General features: G+C 35.7%; 1 protein-coding gene across 1 annotated transcript in view; it reads left to right on the plus strand.

The window, feature by feature from the left end:
* Positions 1-26187, plus strand: part of LOC101894461 (uncharacterized) — a 237184-nt gene that overhangs the window by 201173 nt on the left and 9824 nt on the right. Inside the window, exon 16 of the mRNA XM_059124486.1 lies at positions 21073-21687. Coding sequence (XP_058980469.1) covers positions 21073-21687 — 615 coding nt within the window. The remainder of the gene's footprint in view (positions 1-21072; positions 21688-26187) is intronic.

The raw sequence follows: 26187 nt of genomic DNA on the forward strand, positions 1-26187 counted from the left end.
ACCCCGAGCTCATTTTCAATATTTGCCGAATGGAATATTGCGATATGTTCAGCTCAAGAGACATTTTTCGGCGCGGGTTTCGATCAAGTCGCTTCTTTACTTTTCGAACCATTTCTGCTGATGTTGCTGTTTTCTTCCGTCCACTTCCTTGACGTCGGGCTACGCTACCAGGTAATGAGCGGTGGCACGAGACACAAAAGATTTATTCACATTTAAATGCTGGAGTGCTCTAACGATAGTCACTTCTGGTTTTCCGGTCAAATATAAAGAAATCTCACTATCACGCTTGAATACCATCACGAATAACTTTTTTCTGGAAAATTCTCACCAAAATGCTTTTGTACGCTTCTAATAATGAACTGTCACTGGAATAATTTTTACAGCTGTCGGACGAGTGGCTTAGAAATGACAGCAGTCTGTAATTGATTGCAATTTTTTCATCTCACCCTGTATTAAAAGCATGTTTAAGGGTTAAAACCGTACTTGATGAAAATTCACGTAAATTCTCCATCAAAGCATAATTTTATAAGAATGACGTCAAAGACTAAAAAATATTTATTTTTATTATATATCAAGAAAAATTTTACGCCAATGTTGACAAAAAGACCTAAAATTTTTCCCACTTTTTCCTATTTATACCCTACACCACAAAGTGGTCAGGGTATTGTGTCTTTGTGCATTTGTTTGTAACAGGCAGAAGGAAACGAGATAGACCCATAGTTCCTTTTGATGATTTGCATAGAATCACATTCTGAATCGATTTATGCGTGTCCGTCCGTCTGTCCATGTATTTTTGTAAACAAAGTACAGTTCGTATTTATTGCTCTATCCAGATGAAATTTTGCACAAATCATTTGTTTGACCCAAGGACGAACCCTATTGAAATTGGAGATAATCGGTCAAAATTTAGATATAGCTCCCACATATATCTTTGTCCGATTTGCCTTTCATTGTGCACCAAACGTGTCATATCAGTCCGAATAGTATGGAATTTTGCACGTATGATCAGATTGGACCTGAAAATAAGTGTGCCAAATTTGATCGAAATCGGTTCAGATATAGCAATAGCTCCCATATATATTGTTATTTTTGTCCACCGCAGCCGTTATATGCACTCTGTAACTTATATTTGGGGAAATTTGCTAAATTTTATCGAGATCGGTTCAGATTTGAATATAGCTCCTTCGCAAATCAAAACAAAAACCAGTAAAGAAAGTCTTAAAGTCGGACGGGGCCGACTTTATGATACCCTACACCACTTTGCTAATTTAGTAGAGCTCCACATAACAATTAAAAGTTTTTATGGGAGAATTCAATCATACAAGCTGTGATTATAATTATAATTTAAAGTTCAAAGGACTAAATATGCCGAAGCATTTGTATCTTTTAAATTCGGAATTGTATTGCCCATTTGGTGCACAATTAATTTGAAATCAGATAAAGATATATATGGGTGCTATATCCAAATCTGAACCGATCTCGATAAAATTTGGCAAAGATATTTCTGAGCTGTATTTGATATATTTCCTTAAATATCGTTGTTACGGAGTGCATATTACGGCTGTGGGTAACAAATATGACAAATCGGATGAACAGTATATATGGGAGCTATAGCTATATCTGAACCGATTTTCACCAAATTTGACATACTAGCTTCTAGACTCAATTCGGTCGTAAGTGCCAAATTCCATCCCATTTGCACAAAAAGTAGACGTTTGGTGCACAATAAAAGGTAAATCGGACGAAGTTATATATGGGAGCTATATCCAAATCTGAACCGATCTCGATAAAATTTAGCAGATGTATTTCTGAGCTATATTTGATATATTTCCCCAAATATTGTTGTTGTAGAGTGCATATTACGGCGGCGGTGGACTCCAATAACAAATCGGATGAACATACTTATTTTCAGGTCCAGGGAGCTATACCTAAATTTTGACCGATTATCTACAATTTCAATCGGGCCTTGGGTCAAATCAATCATCAATTTGTGCAAAATTTAACATTGATTTAATTTTATATTGAATTGTTATTTTATTATGTTTACAAAAAATCAAATTTGGAATTGATTTATATAAAAAATACTTCTATTTTTGGAGGTATCTTTACAGGGGAACCCGCAGATAGAGGCGGGCTGTTTTAAATAATTTTCAGTAAGATTATTTTTTAACTCCTTTGAACGTAAAATGTCAAATCACATTACAATCTGGTGTAGAAATGTGACAAGAATTGGGCAAATAACCCTTATTCGGGAGGTACGTTGTAAGGGGACCATGCCAAAATATGCATCGACCATATCCATTTTGTCACATTTTTTATGTTTATCCCATCAAAGTAACATAACAAAAAATTCATATTGGTATGTGCACTGAAAGTATTTTTGGCCGTTGTTCCCATACGACCTCGATCACTGTTCAGTGATATTGCCGAAGACACTATATACCTTGAATATAAGGATTTCAGGCTACAAACCTGTCAACAATTCGACTTATATATAATTTACTTACATACATTCACTTTATATTATATATTTCACAATTTTTGTTTTTTGGCACACGCACCCTTCAAAACAAAAATACATTGTTTTGTTGTCAGAGCCACTTACATTGCCACTCAGTGAAATGATGATGTTGTTGACACACTTCTTGCGTAAAAAATAAAGACATTAAAAATACCCCCTCCCCCCAACAAATTGTAAATGGCGACCAACGCATTGTTAAATTGTTTTAACGTTTTCCGTCTAAACGGCCAACAGTGCAGTCATGTTTTGATGTGCCACAAATTGCGTTGTTGCCACCAAATAAAAGCAGCAGCCACCGTCTACCAAAAAAGACAAAAAAAAAACTTTTGTTTTGTTAAAGAATAAAATCGACCAAAGAAAAATGCTGAACAAGAATTGGCTCAAGATCCCCATTAATCATTTTAAATTGAATAAAATTTACAAACCCACCAAGGGAAGAAGAAAAAAAACTAAACCCAAAAACAAAATAAAAATTCGAACAAACAATGCAAAAATTCTTTGTAGACCAAAACAAAAAAAAAAAATATATGTATCTAGCAAAGTGTCTCTGTTAATTAGTAATGTCTTGAAAATAATTTTCTTTCGAAAGAATCCAACAAACCAGTGATGGCATTTACAAAAAAAAAAAGCTCACAAACATTTGGAATAGATAATAGAATCATTGTGACAGGAATTGCATGGAATCTATTTACAGAACATGACGCCCATTTTGTGTTGGCGAAATTGTGTTGTGGGCCAAATTACCAATAGCAAATAGTTTGCGTTTAATTGGATAAGTGGCAAATGTTCGCCTATGCGCAAAGAAAGAATATTTTGTGTAGTTTTTCTATCAATCTCAAGAAATAAAACCAGTAAAGAAAGGTCGGGCGAGGCCGACATTATGATAACCTACACCACTTTACCAATTTGGTAGAGCCCCACATAACAATTAAAAGTTTTTTTTTGGGAGAATTCAGTCATACACGCTATGACTACAAATATGCCGAAGCATTTGTATCTTTTAAATTCGGACTTGTATTGCCAATTTGGTGCACAATTAATTTGAAATCGGATAAAGATATATATGGGAGGTATATCCAAAGCTGAACCGATCTCGATAAAATTTGGCAAAGATATTTCTGAGCTGTATTTGATGTATTTCCCTGAGTATCGTTGTTACGAAGTGCATATTACGGTTGTGGGTAACAAATATAGCAAATCGGATGAACAGTATATATGAGACCTATAGCTATATCTGAACCGATCAATTCGGTCGTAAGTGTCAAATTCCATCCCATTTGGACAAATATTAGACGTTTGGTGCACAATAAAAGGTAAATCGGACGAAGTTATATATGGGAGCTATATATCCAAATCTGAACCGATCTCGATAAAATTTAGCAAAGGTATTTCTGAGCTGCATTTGATATATTTCCCCAATTATTGTTGTTACAGAGCGCATATTACGGCTGCGGAGGAAAAACTAACAAATCGGATGAACAATATATATGGGAGCTATAGCTATATCTGAACCGATTTCGATCAAATTTGGCACACTTATTTTTAGGCCTAATTTGGTTGTATTTGCAAACTTCCATACTATTCTGGCTGATATTAGACGTTTGGTGCACAATAAAAGGCAAATCGGACGAAGACATATATGAGAGCTATATCTAAATTTTGACCGATTATCTCCAATTTCAATAGGGTTCGTTTTTGGGCCAAACAAATGATCTGTGCAAAATTTCATCTGGATAGGGCAATAAATGCGAACTGTACTTTGTTTACAAAAATGCATGGACAGACGGACGGACGGACGGACATGCATAAATCGACTCAGAATGTGATTCTATGCAGATCATCAAAAGTAACTATTGGTCCATCTCGTTTCCTTTTGCCTGTTACAAACAAATGCACAAAGACATAATACCCTGACCACCTTGTGGTGTAGGGTATAAATACACAAATCTTATTAAAAATGATTTTATTTTGTATTTCAAAATACCTTTTTACACAAAGTATTGAAAAAAAAAACAAGTTAAATAATATGAGTCGGTTTTGCCGCCAGATGTATACCCGCAGCCTTGAGTTATGATTATTCAAACTGCTGACTCTTTATGGGGGAGGTTCCGAAGCAATTGGCCAATATTGTCCAATTCTTATCCAAGCTAAAACTGATAAAAATATTACATCGTGCCAACTTTGGACTATATCGAATACTTCCTATACTTTATATGAGATATGTGATAATTTTTGAAAAATGTAGGAATATACGTGAGGTAACTGATACAGCGGACCGAAGTATTCCATTTTTATACTTCATCGAATACAGAAATATTTCTATGTGCAAAATTTGAAGGAAATCGTACATTCATATCCAATGTTATTGGATATCATAAATTCCCATAAATTACATATTTATATCCGATTTCTGGTTAAGAGAAATATTTAGATATAGCAAGTTGTAAAGAATCGCCGACTTGTTTCCCAAGTTATGACAGATATAAGAGTTACCAGAAGGGGCTGACAGATATCCATCATCTTCACAACAGAACTTGCGTTAGCTAAAATGTTTGTGTGTGTGTGAAATTTGAAGAGAATTGGATTGTTATTTCGCTTTCTTTGAGCGTTTTGTTTTTCAAAATCTTGAACCCTATGTGGGGCAGATACCAGAAGAAGTAGTCCGATCTCTATCATCTTTATCAAAGATCTTGTGTTGATGGAATTATTGATTCTGAATGTAATCGTATGTTGATTTCGCGTTTAATGAGCTTGAAGAATATTCACAATTTTGACCCTTTGTGGGGGAGGTACGAGAAGGAGTGGGCCGATATATCCCATCTTAACAGCAGATCTTGTGTTTATGGGAATATTGAGATGTGACCTCGATACAGTGATACTGCTAGCATAGCCCGACGTCAAGGAAGTGGACGGAAGAAAACAGCAACATCAGCAGAAATGATTCGAAGAGTAAAGAAGCGACTTGATCCGAACCCGCGTCGCAGTGGCCGAAAAATGGCTTGTGAGCTAAACATATCGCAATATTCCATTCGGCAAATATTGAAAAATGAGCTCGGGGTAAAGCCATTGAAATTCCAAAAAGCCCAAGAAGTTAAATAGCTAAAGAGTTGCTTCGCTTGGATGAAAGTGGGAACTGCCGAATTTGGGTTTATCCGTCTCCGATGAGAAAACATTCGTTGTCCAGCAGTTTATAAACAAAGAGCTCAGCTGAAAATGTGCATCTTCGATTGGCCACCAGAACTCAAGCGCCGGGCATGGTGATGGTGTGGGCCACCATAACAGCCGATGGTCGCTCTCCGCTCGTATTAATTGACCGTGGCATCAGAATAAATGCCGAATATTATCGCGAAAATATTATGGGCGGTGTATTAAAACCCTGGGTAAGCAAACATTTAGGCCGCAGACCTAGGACATTCCAACAGGACTCAGCACGCGCTACCCAAGAATGGATAAAAAATGAGGTTCCTCGCTTCATTTCCAGCGCACAATGGCCACCAAAATCTCCGGATACCAATCCGGTGTACTATTGTGTCTGGGGCTTTTTGGATGGCAAGATTGGCACTAAAAAATATCAAAGTGTCGATCATCTCAAGCAAGCGCTTCGCAGGGAATGGGCCAAAATACCGCAGGGCAACATTCGGACGGCGTGTGACATTTGATGCAATTTCCGACTTTTTTTGCTTTCATTCAATAAAATTTAAAACAATTTGAAAGGCAGTAAGTTCGGCCGGGCCGAACTTTGAATATCCTCCACCACTTGGGATGAATTTGGAAATTTTCAAAAAATTAAATGCGTTGAAAATTCTGTTAAAATCTTAAAAATACGGAGAATAGCCGTTATATTTCAACCTGTACGACGTGGACCTACATAGGCTATGTTTGTCATAAGCCATTACCATATTCAAATTCGAAATTTGAAATAAACGGTGAATAATGTGGCTAAAATCATCAAAATACCGTATATAGGGAGGTGCCGTTATATCGGAGCTATACGAAGACCTGGACCTGCATAGACAATTTTCTGTCACAGGCTGTAGCATCCATTACGAACTTCAAATACGACATCTCAAACAATTTGGCTGAGTATTGTACCTAAAATCGTCAAAATACCGTATATGGGGAGGTACTGATATATGGGGCCTATACGAAGACCTGGACCTGCATAGACAATTTTCTATCACCGACTATAGTTCCCATTGCGAACTCTAAATACGTAATTTGAAACAATTCTGGTGAATAATGACGCTAAAATCATCAAAATGCTGAATATTTGGAGGTACCGTTATATGAGGTCTATATGAAGACGGTGGTCTACACAGACCGTATTCTGTCATAGGCTGTAGTATTCATTACGAACTTCAAATACCAAATTTGAAACGATTCCGGTGAATAATGTCGTTAAAATCATCAAAATATCGAATATAGGGAGGTACCATTATATTGGGGCTATACGAAGACGTGGATCTGCACAGACAATTTTCTGTCTTAGCCTGTAGTATCCATTTCGAACTTCAAATACCAAATTTGAAACAATTCTGGTGGATAATGTCGCTAAAATTATCAAAATACCGAATGTATGAGGGCTATATGAAGGCGTGGACCTATATGGCCCATTTTCAATATCAAAGTCCTGCAGACATTGACTAAAATTATATATTTGCGTAAAATTTTCATTTCGTTCGGAAACTAGAGTAATTTCCACAGACGGACGCACATCGCCAAATCGACATAGAATTTTATGCCAAAATATATATTCTTGATATACTTTGTGGGGTCTAAAATGTACATTTCGAGGAGTTACAAACGGAACAAACAATCTTAATATACCCTCCATACTATTGTGGAGGTTATGAAAATTACAGCTTGTACTGGCAGGAGACAACTGATATTGGCCTTGTTACATCTATCCTATATCTGCAGCAAGAATTAGCTTTGTATGATATGTGTGACTTTGAAGGCCAAACCTCTTATTCGGGTTCCTTAAGAAAATCGAAGAAGAAACATACCACTAGGCACCTGGAAATAAAATATAGGAGATGAAATATTAATTGTACGCAAAATTTTCGCCATGATCATTTTGGCAAGAAATAATCCATTGGAATCGAAATATATGTTAAACATTTGGCCTTGAAAGTTGCAATCACAAAATAAAGAACAAAAAAAATACAAAATAGTTTTTCATTTGACTCTCAGTTTTCTTGCCCTACAAAAGTCCACCGGTTATATTTATAAAATAATGCTATTCAAAAACATTTCAATGTCAAATATTGCCTTTACTACTAATATTTAGATATGACAAATTTAATTGACAAAGTAGCAATTCCCACCAAGTCCCCACCAAAGTTGGTAGATAAGCGACAGAAAAAACACCTTAAAGATTTTTTGCTTTCTTTGTTTGTGATTCACACGATAATCACCGTTCTGAAAATATTCAAACAAAAAAAAAAGATGAAAAAATAATCGTCAACAAAATTATGTGATCGGTCGGACGAAGGAAGATGTTGAGTGTCTTCATATCATCCTCATCATCGTCGTCTATGTGAATCACTTCGAAAGACTTTGTTGATGAAAGTGAATTTGATTAAACTTATATGTATCTGTATTTGTGTGGGAGATGAACACGATTGTTCACATTTTATATAATCAACGATTTTTATTTCATTATAAAATATTGAAACAGAAATTCATTTCCCATTGCTGATGGAATAAGAATTTTATAAAAGGTGTTACAAAATTGATTGATGACAAATACTTCGAATGTTCTGGTCGTAGACATTGCACGGATTGTCTCGCATATACAATAAGCAAATATAAAGGTATTTTATTTTTCAAAATTCTTATATTTTTCATGAACTGATCTAATTGTCAAAGCATTTTTGCATGCGAATAACAAACTTCAGAACTTGATTTTTGTAAAATCTTAATTCATTACAATTTTTAATTCTAATTGTTATTCCATCTTCGCTTCGTTCATATTTACATAAGATATTTGTGAGTGTTAAAATTATTCAACAAGTAAAAAAGCAGTAAGTTCGCCCGGGCCACACTTTGAATACCCTCCACCATTTTAGACGAATTAGGAAATTTTCGAAAAACATAATCCATTTAAAATTCTGTTAAAATCTTAAAAATATCGAATATCGGAAGGTTCTATTCTATTCTCTTTCAGGGGGTAAAGAATTCGCAAAGAACTCCTTGTGTAAAATTTCAGACAATTCCATTGAAAACCAGTAAATAAAGTCTTAAAGTCGGGCGGGGCCGACTTTATGATACCCTACACCACTTTGCTAATTTAGTAGAGCTCCGCATAACAATTAAAAGTTTTTACGGGAGAATTCAATCATACACGCAATTATTAAAATTATAATTTAAAGTTCAAAGGACTAAATATGCCGAAGCATTTGTATTTTTTAAATTCGGACTTGTATTACGCATTTGGTGCACAATTAATTTGAAATCGGTTAGAAATATATATGGGAGCTATATCCAAATCGGAACCGATCTCGATAAAATTTGGCAAATATATTTCTGAGCTGTATTTTATATATTTCCCCAAATATTGTTGTTACGGCTGTGGAGGACAAAAATAACAAATCGGATGAACAACATATATATGGGAGCTATAGACATATCTGAACCGATTTCGATCAAATTTGGCATACTTATTGTCAGGTCCAATCTGATCGTACGTGCAAAATTCCATACTATTCTGATATTACACGTTTGATGCACAATAAAAGTCAAATCGGACGAAGATATATATGGGAGCTATATCTAAATTTTGACCGATTATCTCCAATTTCAATAGGGTTCGTCCGTGGGCCAAACAAATGACATGACAGGGCATGCATAAATCGACTCAGAATGTGATTCTATGCAGATCATCAAAAGGAACTATGGGTCTATCTCGTTTCCTTTTGCCTGTTACAAACAAATGCACAAAGATATAATACCCTAACCACTTCGTGGTGTAGGGTATAAATATGGCTAAAATCATCAAAATACCGAATATTGAAGGTACCTTTATATGGGGGCTATACGACATCGTGAACCTATATAGATAATTATCTTCTAGGGGATAAAGTACTCACAAATAATCCTTTGTGTGGATTTGCAGACAATTCCATTGAAAAATGTGGTTAAAATCATCAAAATACCGAATATCGACGGGTACCGTTATATGGAGTTATACGATATCATGGACCGATATAGCCCATCTTCGATCTTGACCTGCCTTCAGACAAAAGACAAAATTTTAGTTTCCTATATTTATTTGTTTTGGCTCTAGCGTGATTACAACAGACGGACAGAGTGACGGACAGGGACTAAAGTTATTATTTCGATTCGTTACAAACGGAATGACGGACATAATATACCCTCCATGCTATGTATGGTGGATGGTATAAAAAGTTGAGCATTTGTGGACGAGGTATCAGTAGGAGTGTTGATCTCTATTCCATCTTCACACAAGATCTTATATTGATGCAAATCTTGGGATGTGCAAAATTTAAAGTCAATCGGGCTTATATTTCACATTTACTAAGAGTAATGATTATTCAAAATGTTCACCCTTGGTGGGGGAGGTACTTGCTAGAGTGGGCCAATATTGACTATTCTTGTATCTAACCTAGCATTGATACAAATATTAGGAGTTGCAAAGTTTGAAGAAAACGGATGACCTTTTCTTCTTTTATATGGTGTATTTTTTTCTGTGACAAACAAAATTTTGAACTTTTGAGTGGGAGGTACCAGAAGGACTGAACCGATACTGTCCACCTCCGAACTCAATCTATGTTTTTTAAAAATATAATGATCAAGAGTTATCGTACACATCAGACAGATGGACGGACGGACTCCGCTAGATCCACTGCAAAAGTCCTGAAACAGATTTCGTCCAAAGCACATCCGACCGAATTAAGTCTAGAAGTAAGTACATCAAATTTGGAGAAAAATCGATTCAGATACATCTATGGCTCGCTCCCATATACAAAGACCTAAAATGGTAAAGACTAGACAAAATGCATTTTGAGCAAATGGTGTGTGTCTACATTACATAGAGTAACAGCTCATGACAGAGGCATGTTAATATAAAAACCAAAATTACAGAAACGAATGACAAATAAAAGTTTGAAAGATCCAAAATATCTGGTTTCAAAATTCTATTCAATAGACCTTTCCAAAAATTCGCACGTTGCCTTAGCGGTTTAAATCAGTTAACATTGGTAACTACTTTGTTATGATATCATAACAGCAGAGGCTTTTTCACAGGGTTGCCATATCTTGGCTCAGACTTGTCCTATCTTTTGCCTATAGTGTATTAAAAATATATATTTTTTTACAAAAAAAAAAAAAAAAAATAATAGTTAAAAAGCAGTAAGTTCGGCCGGGCCGAACTTTTAATACCCTCCACCATTTGTAACGAATTTGGAAATTTTCAAAAAAATAAAATCCTTAAAAAATTCTGTTAAAATTTTAAAAATACCGAATATAGCCGTTATATTGGGGTCTATACGACGTGGACATACATAGGCATTGTTTGTCATAAGCCATTACCATATTCAAATTCGAAACTTGAAATAAACGGTGAATAATGTAGCTAAAATCATCAAAATATCGTATATAAGGAGGTGCCGTTTAATTGGAGCTGTGCGAAGACCTGGACCAGCATAGACAATTTTCTGTCACAGGCTGTAGGATCCTATACGAACTTCATATACCACATCTCAAACAATTTCGGTGGGTATTGTACCTAAAATCGTCAAAATACCGAATTAGGGAGACACAGATATATGGGACCTATACAAACCTGGAACCGCACCGACAATTTTCTGTCACAGACTGTAGTTCCCATAACGAACTTCAAATACCAATTTTGAAACAATTCCGGTGAATAATGTCGCTAAAATCATCAAAATACCGAATATAGGGAGGTACCCTTATATGGGTGCTATACGAAGACGTGGACCTGCACAGACAATTTTCTGTCTTAGGGTGTAGTATCCATTTGGAACTTCAAATACCAAATTTGAAACAATTCCGGTGAATAACGTCGCTAAAATCATCAAAATACCGAATATAGGGGGGGGGGGGGGGTACCGTTATATGGGGGCTATATGAAAACGTGGACCTACATGGCCCATTTACGAACTTAACCTGCTTACTGGAGAAATAAACATGTGTGCAAAATTTTAGTCATCTATCTCAATTCATTCGAAAGATAGCGTGATTACAACAGACGGACAGACAGACGGACATCGCTAAATCGACATAGAATTTTACGCTGATCAAGAACATATATACTTTGTTGGGTCTGACATGAGTATTTCGAGGAGTTACAAACGGAATGACAAAGTTAATATACCCTCCATAGTATGGTGGAAAAAAAAAACATTGAAATGGTCAATTACACGTTCACAATTTGTCTTAGTTACATTCATGTTTTCAAACAGCCACAGGAAAACACATTAACAATACAAAATATTCAGAAAACATAAATTAAAATTTACTTAAAGTGTCGACAAACTAGAGAACCATTCCAACATGGGGCGGGGCATATTAAAAGTAAATTTTTCATGAACGTACATATTCTGTTTGAGGGAAGAGTGAATATTACTTACATAAAATGACCTTGTTTAAAAAAAATAGCTAGACACTTAATTTGTGAAGGTCGTTCTGAACGATAGAAACAAGAAATTTCGTGTAGCGAAAATTTCACAAAACAAGAAATATTAGAAAGCTTTCGTTAACATTTAAAAAAAAGATCAAATACAAAGCGCAAAAGTAATTAGTTTTCGTGAAAAAAAATTCAAATATCAAAAATATTTCAAAAAAGATTGATGGCTGGCTATGTCTGACCATGACTGATAATGGGATAATACCAGCAGTTGTCAGGGAGTGCCATAGTACTTTTGGGAATATCCCGTGAAAAAATGTGGAAAAAATTCTATTGACAAGAATATTCGAAGATAAGCCAGTCAGTCGGATTATTTCCCACCCAAAATAAACAATGATATAATAATGGATTTTTTTATCCAAATATCCCCATTAATAAGTTTCGAAATGCTTATTCATTTGAATGTGAATAATTTGCAATCTACTGGAGATTTGGTAATTGGTGGCGTTGGAAAATGGCTTTTCTCAGCCTCTTATTTGATGGTAATTTTTTATGATATTTTGAAGCATTCTGCAGAAGACTCATTGTATATTGTGGGGGTGTATATTTTTTTTTAAACCGACAAACAAATTTATTAGGACAACAACAACGTTGTGTTTTTTATTGTTTGTCTTTTTGCCAAGAAAAACTGAGGCAGCGAGCAACGACAGGCATGAAATCAAAATATTTTGGTTTCGAATTTTGCTTTCGGCTAAGAATTCACAAAAGATGGATGAATGCCGTCTGTACTGCTGTCGCCTATATGTGTATATCTATCTATCTGTCTATATGTATGTGGACATAGATATTTTTATTTTAATGAGTTTATCTTGTCGCCAATAAGTTGTAAAAAATAACTTAATTTTGCCAAATAGCCAGCCATTATATTTATTTTGCACCATCGAGTGGGAAAAGGGAAGAGGCGGGCCCCCTTTAATTGATATAAACCAGAGTCGTCTTTGTTGTTGTCCACATACATTTACACAACGGATTCTAATTCCGGTATTGACGTCAAGACATTTAACAAAAATATGCAAACCTCTCATAAATGTTTCAATAAAGTGATTGAAGAAAATTTTTGTATCCTAATAACAATAATTAAAATATTTCAGTATAGCAAAAAAAACATGAAAATTAAAATTAATTTCTCAATAAAATTTATTTGGAAAATTTGGAAGAAAATGAAACCTCTAGTCACCCAAACATCGGTCGACATGAAAAGAGAGCTCTTGTAAAAGGGTTTAAGTCGTCTTACACCCCAAAAAATCTATTTCATGAAAATGTATCGCCAACAAAGTATACAGGGTGAGATAAAAAACTGCAACAAAGTCAAACGCCATAATTTTAACTTTTTTTTTTAATTTTATTGAATGAAGCCAAAAAATGTCGGAAATAGCATCAAATTTTAGAATAAGTTCAGATTTGTTCGAATTGGTCACCCATGTCACGAATTATGGCCTTCAAACGGCCAATGAAACCGTCACACGCTGCCCGAATGTTACTTTGCGGTAAATACTCCAGACACAATAGTCCAACGTATTGATATCCGGAGATTTTGGTGGCCATTGTGCGCTGGAAATGAAGCGGGGAACCTCATTTTGTAACCATTCTTGGGTAGAGCATGCTGAGTGCGATGGTGCTGAGTCTTGTTGGAATGTCCAAGGTCTGCCGCCAAAATGTTTGCCGCCCAAGGCTTTAATACACCCTTCAGAATATTTTCGTGATAATATTCGGCATTTATTCTGATGCCACGGTCGATTAATAAGAGCGGAGAGCGACCATCGGCTGTTTTGGCGGCCCACACCATCATCATAGCCTGCGCTTGAATTCTGGTGGCCAACCGAAGGTGCACATTTTCAGCTGACCCCTTTGGCAAGTAAACATGATCATTTTGTTTGTTTACAAACTGTTTCACAACGAATGTTTTCTCATCGGAGAAAACCAGATTCGGCAGTTCACCACTTTCGGTCAAGCGAAGCAACTCTTTAGCTCTTTTGAGTCTATTTTTTTCTGTTGCGGTGCAAGTTCTTGAATTTTATGGAATTTCATTGGCTTTACCCCGAGCTCATTTTTCAATATTTGCCGAATGGAATATTGGCCACCAGAATTCAAGCGCGGGTCATGGTGATGGTGTGTGCCGCCATAACAGCCGATGGTCACTCTCCGCTTGTATTAATCGACCGTGACATAAGAACAAATGCCGAATATTATTGCGAAAATATTCTGGAGGGTGTATTGAAGCCTTGGGCAGGCAAAAGTTTTGGCGGCAGACCTTGGGCATTCCAACAGGACTCCGCACCATCGCACTCAGCACGCGACACACAAAAATGGTTACAAAATGATGTTCCCCTCTTCATTTCCAGCGCACAATGGCCACCAAAATCTCCGAATACCAATCCGTTGGACTATTGTGGCTAGGGTATTTTGGAAAGCAATATCGGCACTAAAAAATACCAAAGTGTCGACCACCTCAAGCAAGCGCTTCGCCGGGAATGAGCCAAAATACCGTGGAGCTACATTCGGGTAGTGTGTGACGGTAGTGTGACCAATAAGGCCGTTTAAAGGCCATAATTCGTGCCAAAGGTGACCAATTCGAACAAATCTAAACTTATTCTAAAATTTGATGCTATTTCCAACATATTTCCATATTTTTTCCATATTTTTTGCAGTTTTTTTTATCTCACCCTGTAAAGTGATAGAAGTAGCCGATGTAGTCTGAACCTGGCACGTAGCAATATTTATAGCACATTTGGTTAAGTCCGACCCGAAATGGAAAACATTGGCTCATTCCTTTGGAATCTACTCCATTGAGGGTCAACAGTTTGAATAAGCATAACAAAAGTCAAAATATATTTAAATACTGGGACATCGGATGAGAATATACATCTGTCGCAAAACCGACTGATGATTTTTAAGACGTGACTCTCTTTGAATAAGTGGGCGATATGTTTAAGTTTCTTGGCTCTGAAAACAATTTTTTTTTTTTGAAAAATACAATCAACTGTTTCTTATTTAAATATTGTTTTCTCTAAATTGTTAACTGATATCAGACAGACGTTTAATTCCATTTTTCCGTTGAAAATTTCATTCGCAACAAATGTTTAGTATCAATTTTATGGCTGCGATTTGCATAAACAAACAAATACACAATCCGCTATGCAATTAAGCAAATAATTTAAAAGAGATATTTTACCGGAAATATCTTACCTCGATTTAGCTTAAGTGCATCGAAACATTGAACAGATTTTTGTTTTGAAACTTGGCCAACAGAAATTATCATATTTAATTTAATTGGCGTTTGAATAACATTTTGACATCCTAGGCGACTTAGGGCATATTATTTACACAAGCATATATATAGCTAGGGTTTTCTAAATATACGAGGATAGAGATCGCTTCACAAAAAAAGTAGTTTTGAACATTGCAAATTTTTAATTCTTAGAATCCAGGACCACCTTTTTCGACTTTAATTACATTGACGTTACGATAACTAATAGTAACGCCTGGACTGGTGGCTAACCTCCTCTGGATTCAGATGACTTCAAGAGGAATGAAAGCATGGACTAATTAAAAAATCTCTCATCGAAGAAGATTGCCCCTGAAAGCCGGTTAAAAAAATCGTTTGCCGATTATCTACAAGCGAGGGCGATATTCCAAATATCAAGTTTAAGATAAGTAAAATGAAAAATGTCAGTAAAAATTTCGTGCAAAATACCGAATATAAGGAGGTACATGGATGCTATATTAAGACATGGACCTGTATAAGCGACAAGAAAGTTAAAAAGTACAGGGTGAGATAAAAAAAGCTGCAATTGAATGAAGGTATGTCGGAAATATCATCAAATTTTAGAATAAGTTTAGATTTATTAGATTGGTCACCTTTGGCACGAATTATGGTCTTCAAACGGCTAATGAACCCGTCACACGCTGCCCGAATGTTGCTCTGCAGAATTTTGGCCCATTATCGGTGAATCGCTTGTTTTAGGTTATCGACACTTTGGTATTATTTAGTGCCAACCTTGCTTTCCAAATAACTCCGGACACAATAGTCCAACGGATTGGTATCCGGAGATTTTGGCAACCATTGTGCGCTGAAAATGAAGCGAGGAACCTCATTTTGTAACCATTTTTGTGTATCGCGTGCTGAGTTCTGTTGGAATTTCCAAGGTCTGCGGCCAAAATGTTTGCGTGTCCAAGGCTTTAATACACCCTCCAGAATATTTTCGCGATAATATTCGGCATTTATTCTGATGTCACGGTCGATTAATACGAGAGGAGAGCGACCATCGGCTGTTATGGCGGCCCACACCAACAACATGGCCGGCGCTTGAGATCTGGTGACAAACCGAAGGTGCACATTTTAAGCTGACCTCCTTGGCAAGTAAACACGATCATTTTATTTGTTTACAAACTGCTGGACATCGAATGTTTTCTCATTGGAGAAAACCAAATTCGGTAGTTCACCACTTTCAACCAAGCAAAGCTACTCTTTAGCTCTTTTGAATATATTTTTTTTCTGTTGTGGTGTAAGTTCTTGCACTTTTTGGATTTTCAATGGCTTTACTAAACTTTACTTTACTAAATTGGCCACAAATGGCTATATCCAAACATGAATAAAATTGTTAAAGGTATTTCCGAGCTGTATCTAATAACGTTGTTATCTAGTGCATGATATAGCTGAGGAGGATTTAAATATCATCCCGATTTTAACCAATTTTTGCATACTTTCATCTAGACCATAGGTGTAATATAGGAGGATGGATTACTCCCCTTATTGCACCATGTAAATATCTAAATAGTCTCCAGTTTAGGTAATGAATATCATGGAAAAATATTTATTAACAAAATTTTCAAATCCACCCTCGTTGTTGGGGGATTGGAAATTCTCAACTCTACATCTTAAGTGCATTTCGATTCAGGCATTCGACGACATTCATTCGCAAACAATTATTTACAAAATCTATTTGAAATGCTTTAAGGATTTTCCAATTGGTTTCCTAGTTGTCAGTTTTCCATTTTCGCATGGCTAGATTTGCAAAATGCGGAAGCTGTTAGAAACAACTTTTTGGTTTATTTGTCTCTGTCTCGGTACACCCCTGTAATTAACATCGAACACTAATGGGCTGCGACAACTGTTGATAATTCGCAAATGCATATTCAATTAAATCAAACTGAACAACGACGACACCACTCAATTAAATGCCATTACCTTAAAATGTAACCGAAATTTACGAAAAATAAAATATCATACATTTCCTGCAATATAAATATTGAAAGTGTTTTTCGAAATGTTGTTGAAATATTTTATGGACATGGGCTGGCAATTATGCTTGCGATTTTAATCTACTTAATAAGCCGTTTAATAATTTTAGAACATCATAATTTATATAATACGAAGAATAATATATATAATCGGCCAGGGGATTCGAATTATTGCACACCCACACACGGGTGTTTATATCGAATAAACACATTTTGAATATCAAACGAGAGATCAAAGCATAAAAACAGACATTATTCAAGATTTATTATTATTTCGTGCATTCCATTTTTTTGATGCATGAGAAGAATATGTTTGTATTCAAATAACATTTTCCATTTGGCAAATTGTTTTCCAGAATGAAACTGAAAAGTTATGAGAATATTTTCTGGTCGAAAGAAGAGTTGTTAAAATGAGTCCTTGAAAAAGTTCAAGCAATACTTTATTACAATTCCAATTCAAGTAATTCCAATGAAGAAGTTTTAAAACATGATTTATTTCAACAATTTTCAAAACCCCACTTTGACACAATTGCAATATACAGGGTGAGATGAAAAAACTGCAACCAACTTCAGACTGCTGTCATTTCTAAGCCACTCGTCCGACAGCTGTTAAAATTATTGCTTATAAGCGTACAAAAAAATTTTGGTGAGAATTTTCCAGAGAAAAGTTATTCGCTATGGAATTCAAGCGTGATAGTGTGATTTCCTTATATTTGGCTGGAAAACCACAAGTGGCTATCGTTAGAGCACTCCAACATTTAAATGTGAATAAATCTTTTGTGTCTCGTACCATCGCGTAGCCCGACGTCAAGAAAGTTGACGGAAGAAAACAGCAACATCAGCAGAAATGGCTGGAAAAGTAAAGAAGCGACTTGATCGAAACCCGCATAGCAATGGCCAAAAAATGGATCGTGAGCTGAACATATCGCAATATTTCATTCGGCAAATATTGAAAAATGAGCTCATGGTTCAATGGCTTGGAATTCCAAAAAGTGCAAGAACTTACACCGCAACAGAAAGAAATTAGACTCAAAAGAGCTAAAAAGTAGCTTCGCCTGCCGAAAGTTGTGAACCGGTGAATTTGGTTTTCTCCAATGAGAAAACATTCGTTGTCCAGCAGTTTGTAAACAAACAAAATGATCGTGTTTACTTGCCAAAGAGGTCAGCTGAAAATGTGCACCTTCGGTTGGCCTCCAGGACTCAAGCGCCAGTCATGATGATTGTGTGGGCCACCATAACAGCCGATTGTCGCTCTACGCTTGTATTATTTGACCGTGGCATCATATTAAAGGCCGAATATTATGCCGAAAATATTCTGGAGGGTTTATTAAAGCCTTGGGCATGTAAACATTTTAGCCGCAGACCTTGGACATTCCAACAGGACTCAGCACCAAATTGAATAGATTTTTTCATATTCAACAGAATTTTTATACCCTACACCACAAGGTGGTCAGGGTATTATGTCTTTGTGCATTTGTTTGTAACAGACAAAAGGAAACGAGATAGACCCATAGTTCCTTTTGATGATCTGCATAGAATCACTTTCTGAGTTGATTTATGCATGTCAGTTCGTCTGCCCGTCCGTCCGTCTGTCCATGTATTCTTGTGAACAAAATGCAGGTCGCATTTATTATCCGATTGAAATGAAATTTTGCAAACAACATTTGTTTGGCCCAAGGACGAACCCTATTGAAATTGGAGATAATCGGTAAAAATTTAGATATAGCTCCCATATATATCTTCCTCCGATTTGCCTTTTATTGTGCACCAAACGTGTAATATCAGCCCGAATAGTATGGAATTTTGCACATACACCCAAATTAGGCCTGAAAATAAGTATGCCAAATTTTATCGAAATCGGTTCAGATATAGCTATAGCTCCCATATATATTGTTCATCCGGTTTCTTATTTTTGTCCTCCGCAGCTGTAATATGCACTCTGTAACAACAATATTTGGGGAAATATATCAAATGCAGCTCAGAAATACCTTTGCTAAATTTTACCGAGATCGGTTCAGATTTGGATATAGCTCCCATATGTAACTTCGTCCGATGTACCATTTATTGTGCGCCAAACATCTAATATTTGTCCAAATGGGATGGAATTTGACACTTACGACCGAATTGAGTCTAGAAGCTAGTATGTCAAATTTGGTGAAGATCGGTTCAGATATAGTTATAGCTCCCATATATATTGTTCATTAGTTTTGTTGTATTTGTTACCCACAGCCGTAATATGCACTCCGTAACAACGATATTCAGGGAAATATATCAAATACAGCTCAGAAATATCTTTGCCAAATTTTATCGAGATCGATTCAGATTTGGATATAGTTCCCATATATATTTTTATCCGGTTTCAAATTAATTTCGCACCAAATGGGCAATACAAGTCAGAATTTAAAAAATACAAATGCTTCGGCATATTTAGTCCTTTGAATTTTAAATTATAATTATAATCATAGCGTGTATGATTGAATTCTCCCATAAAAACTTTTAATTATTAAGTGGAGCTCAACAAAATTAGCAAAGTGGTGTAGGGTATCATAAAATCGGCCCCGCCCGTCTTTAGGACTTTCTTTACTGGTTCTATTTGGTGAAACTCGGTACGGTATATTTACTGCTCCAATAAATATTTTTTACAACAATGTTATTTGGTAGTAGAGGTACGAAAGCCTCCATCAGTTTTTTTTTCTTTGAGAATAAGATTCATATTTGGTATGATCTACTTCCAATAAATTCCCAATATGAACTTTTTTTGTTACGGGAGCTATACTAAATACGCATATTGGTGAAATCGCCCCCGCCCGACATTTGACCTTTCCTTACTGGTTCTGGAGATGCGAACTAAATGCTACTAAATTTGGTGTTGGGTGAAGGAATGGAACGGAATTCTTAAATTTGATATTGAGTCCCTAGAGTTTACGTACGGACACGTTGAAATAGTTTTGGACAGAAAAATTGAATGCGAGTCCATTGTTCAATGATTTTACTAATATTCTTCTCGGTAAGCTCCAAAATGAAAAATTTTGAATAATTTATGTTGTTAAAGGTAAAAATTTACCTATTATTCTGTTCAAAAAAAAGGAAAAAACTTAAATAAAATATAAACCCTTAAATGTCTGAAAATTTAGTACGATACATGAACTTTCGTTTAAAAATTATTCTCAAACTGAACAAATTGTGCATTTTGAGAACTAAAAAGAATCTAAAATTTTTCAAGTGGACTTTTCGATGACGAAGTGGCTAGTCATACATATTCAAAAGCATTCCCTGCACCGAATATCCGCTATACCATTTTTGTGATGATAATTTTGAAAGAATTTCACTTAGTAGACATAATAAATTAAGTGCTAATATTGGCGCAGAACGTAAAACAAATAATTATAATTCACGTTACTGTCACTGAGAAATGTGCGATTTCGAAACGCGCAAATAAAGACATTGAGTGAGCGCACTTGTTTTTCTTATTTGACACTTAGCGGCCAATCAGATTGAAAACGTTAAGTGCCAATGGCAGATAGACATCAACAAGCGATTATGATCAGGCCATCAACATTAGAGAAGAACGAAAGAATGACATTAACATAAAAAAAAATAAAATGAATATTTCTTTTCTATTTTCTACACATTTCAGAACAAGGCACTCAAACGGAAGTTCTGCAAATTACCGAAACCACCGAGAAGGAAGAGAAGAAGGAGGAAACAAGAACTTTGGTTATTAAAAATAAAAATGCCAGCGCCGCAAAGCCCAATGGTCATATTTATCATACAATTGAGAGGGAAAAATCATCATTGGGCAAGAATAAGGTAAACGCAGGAGGAGGAGGAGAAGGCGAAAAAGAAGGAGAACAGGAAGAAAAAGACAATTACAAATTAAGAAAATCGGCCTCATTTTCATCATCCTCTAATAATTCGTTGAGAGGAGCATTCGATGGAACAACAAATTCATCTTCGAGTTCTCTACTTTCTTTGCGTTCCTCTCCGTTGAGATCGTCGTGTCGTACCTTGAAAACCGGTAAAATTAATACATTCCAAAAGTGGGAGACAACGGTGGAATCGGTTAGTTATGTGACCACCAAAACCGTGGCCATAAATGAATATCCCTCGGATAAGAAGAGTAAACTTTCCACCACGCCCATTGCCATAACCCTGACCCAGGAGCCCCTCAACGGCAAGACAGTCAAGAAAATGCCAATCAAACTGACCAATGGTTGCAACGATAAAACCAATGGTTCTGAGGAAGAAAAAGGTAAGTTGGCTCCTTTGTTTTTTTTTTTTTTTGTTCCATCACATCTGCCATGTGTTGCTGCATGCCACACGACCGCCCGCCCTCATACCCATATGATACCCATTTCATTCAAAAAACAGCAGCTGTTTGTTATTATTAATTTAAGCCACATTCAAATGCATCGTATAAATAAAATAAATATTATTATTATCATTTTTTTTTGTGGTTTGTTCTTCCGTTCAAACAAATGTTATCTGCTGGCATTTTTCACTGGGAATTGTTTATTTTTAACAGCAAGAAATTTGAATATAATTTTTTTGTTCTGAAGAATTTCAATCTAATCAATATTCAAGGTGAAATTTCTTCTATAGATGAAGGTGTTGTTTGCCGATCATTCAATAAATTAATTAACCGGATATTCAATTTTGTGCAGAGCAGAAATGCTATTCAATAATCCATCATAGCCTTGGTGCTGATGCGATTCGTGTTCGAAGATGTTGAAATACTTTCACAAGAAATCAACGAAGAGAGAAATCTATGCGACAGGTGTTGCGGCATAACCTAGAACCCAAAGGAAATTGAAAAAAAAACAATATTTTTCTAATTTGAAATTATATACATAAACATATGTATGTGTGCACCTATATTCTGTACTTGCTCGTGGCGTTAATTGGGTGAAATCATGTTAATATTTTTCAAATATTTAACAGATACAAAGTTCGCAAAACTACGTATTTTATGCGGGTTAACCCTGCTATTACCATGGTACTAAATTCATTTTTTAATTATTACAAGAAAACATCCGTAGATTATGAAAGTAGGGCTAAAAATAGAAGACATGGGTATCGGTATAAAGTGTACATGGGAAAATAAACTAAGTAGGGGGGACTAAGATTCCTTGCCTTTTTTGGCATATAGTATCCTCGGCAATATTACCGATAGCAAAATGGGGATCCATTTAAACAAAATTTTAGAAAATCATTATATTCTACAAAATTATTTGTCATCAGATTCTACTATAGTCCTGAAATACACAAAAAAATCTTAATCTAACCTCAATTTATAAATATTAGAAACACATTTTATAGCTAAAACCTTACTTCATGTGAGTTAAGGCAAAAAAACTCCTTAAAAGCATCACTTTAGAAGGATAATGACAAAGAAAGGCAAGTCAAAAAGCTGTAAGTTCGACCGGGCTGAACTTTAAATACCCTCCACCATTTGGAACCAATCTGGCAATTTTCAAAAAAAAAAACAGTAAAGAAAGTCTTAAAGTCGGGCGGGGCCGAGTTTATGATACCCTACACCACTTTGCTAATTTATTAGAGCTCCAAATAACAATTAAAAGTTTTTACGGGAGAATTCAATCATACACCCTATGATTTGATAATTATAATTTAAAGTTCAAAGAACTAAATAAGCCGTTCAAAGGACTAAATATGCCGAAGCATTTGTATCTTTTAAATTCGGACTTATATTGCCCATTTGGTGCAGATATAATTTAAAATCGGATAAAGATATGTATGAGAGCTATAGAGGGATCTCGATAAAATTTGGCAAAGATATTTCTGAGCTGTATTCGATATATTTCCCTGAATATCATTTTTACGGAGTGCATATTACGGCTGTAGGTACCAAATACAACAAATCGGATGAACAATATATATGGGAGCTATAGCTATATCTGAACCGATCTTCACCAAATTTGGCATACTACCTTTTAGACTCAATTCGGTCGTATGTGTCAAACTCCATCCCATTTAAAAAAATATTAGACGTTTGGTGCAGAATAAAAAGTAAATCGGACGAAGTTATATATGGGAGCTATATCCAAATCTGAACTGATCTCGATAAAATTTAGCAAATGTATTTCTGAGCTGTATTTTTTATTTTTCCCCAAATATTATTGTTGCAAAGTGCATATTACGGCTGCGGAGGACAAAAATAACAAATCGGATGAACAATATATATGGGAGCTATAGCTATATCCGAATCGATTTTGATCAAATCTGTCATACTTATTTTCAGGCCTAATTCGGTTGTATGTGCAATATTCCATAATATTCGGGCTGATATTACACGTTTGGTGCACAATAAAAGGCAAATCGGACGAAGATATATATGGGAGCTATATCTAAATTTTCACCGATTATCTCCAATTTCAATAGTGTTCGTCCTTGGGCCAAACAAATGATCTGTGCAAAATTTCATCTGGATCGCGCAATAAATGCAAACTGTACTTTGTTTACAAAGATCGATACAGACGGATCTGACCACCTTGTGGTGTAGGGTATAAAAATCCGTTAAAAATTCTGTTAAAATCTTAAAAATACCTAATATCGCCGTTATATTAGGGTCTATACGACGACGTGGACCTGCATAGGCATCTTTTGTCATAAGCCATTACTATATTCAAATACGAAACTTGAAAAAAGGTCAATAATGTAGCTAAAATCATCAAAATACCGAATATAGGGAGGTATCATTATGTAGGGAACAGGGGAAGGATCTACATAGACAATTTTCTATCACAGGCTGTAGTATCAATTCGGAACTTCAAATACGAAATTTCAAACAATTTCCGTGAGTACAATATTCACGGAAATGGTCAAAATACCGAATATAGGGAGATACTGATATATGGGGCCTATACAAAGACCTGGACCAGCATAGACAATTTTCTGTCGTAGATTGTAGTTCTCCATTACGAACACCAAATACGAAATTTGAAACAACTCCGGTGAATAATGTCCCTAAAATCATCAAAATACCGAATATGGGGGCTATACGATATCGTGGACCTATATCGACATTTCTTTTACAGGGGGAAAAGTGCTTAGAAATAACTTTTGCTATGGATTTTCAGACAATTTCATTGAGAAATTTGGATGCAATCATAAAAATACCGAATATCGGGGGGTACGGTTATGTGGGGGCTATACGATATCGTAGACCGATATAGCCCATCTTTGAACTTGCCTGACGGCAGACAAAAGATCTGTGCAAAATTTTAGCTTTCTATCTTTATTCGTTTTGACTCTAGCTCGGCCGGACGGACAGGGCTAAATCGACTTAGAATTTTACGACAATCAAGAATATATTTTGTTAGGTCTACAATTATTATTTCGATGCCTTACAAATCGAATGACGAACTTAATATACCATCCATACTATGTACGGTGGAGGTTATAAAAGCGCATTTAAGAGTTAAAATCGTACTTCATGTGGGTCTATGCCTTCATGCCTAGCCCTTCAATCAATACCAAATTTAGTACCATTTAGTATATTTCGTACGTATTTCCATACTACCGACAAATCTCAACCTCAGATACCAACAGTTATCTTAATATCGTATTTAAGAATTTTACCTTTATCCCTCCAACCAAGACCAAATTTAATACCATTTAGGGCTTTCGTACAATTGTAGTACACATTTCCGAGCCAAACTTCCTATGTCCAGCCTACACATGAACAGCAACCCAAATACCAAATTGCAGATTTCAAGCATTCACCCAATACCAAATTTTACCAAGTATAGTACTATCTAGTACTTTTCGAGCACTTGTAGTAGACATATCCTCTTTACGAAAAACCTACCACCACCAGCGCCCCAACCCAAATTGTTCCAAATTTATTGTCCTTAGTACAGTTCGTACACTCAGTATACATTTCCAAAACAACCTTCATATGAGAATCAAGGTTGAAAGAAAGTAATACAACATTGATTCTCATACCAAATTTCATGTTTTCAGATCTGGCCGTTTACATAATACCAAAAGGTACCATATTAGAAGTTTAGTACCATTTTAGTACTTTTCATAACCCTACAGTTCGAATTTCCCAAAACCCTTTGGTACATCTATCTTGCAATACATCAGTGACTCTCATTTTAAGTTTCAGAATTCCGGCTATTCCGTTTGCCTAACACAAAGTTTCAATTTTAGTACTATTTTTACCCTCTTGGTATCCTTTTTCAAAAAATCAAGCCTTATTACACGCCTACTGACTAACCCTCGTGCAAATTTTCAATATTCTGGCTTCAGCCGTTTCGTCTGGGCGTTGATTATGGGTCTTGTTTCGCAAGTTATGCAAGATACAAGTATAGACAAATGTGGCCCTTTGTGGGGGAGGTACCAGTAGCGATGGGATATCTATTATACTCACACCAGACCCTGTTTTAGTAAAAATATTGGGCTGTGTGAGATTCGAAGAATTGTACAAAATGCCTTCATATTTTGGATTCTTATTTCACATTTTGTGATTTTTGACCATTTGTGGGGGAGGTACTTGATAGTGTTGGTCTATATTGTCTATTTTCTCACCTGACCTAGCGCTGATACGAATATGCAAGGTTTGCACAAAATCCACTGATCCTTTTTATACCCTCCACAATAGTATGGAGGTTATATGAAGTTTGTCATTCAGTTTGTAACACCTCGAAATACACATTTTATACCCCACAAAGTATATATATTCTTGATCAGCATAAAAGTCTATGTCGATTTAGCGATGTCCGTGCGT

This window comes from Musca domestica, unplaced genomic scaffold (genome assembly GCF_030504385.1).
Source record: "Musca domestica strain aabys unplaced genomic scaffold, Musca_domestica.polishedcontigs.V.1.1 29, whole genome shotgun sequence".
In the NCBI taxonomy this organism is placed as follows: domain Eukaryota; kingdom Metazoa; phylum Arthropoda; class Insecta; order Diptera; family Muscidae; genus Musca; species Musca domestica.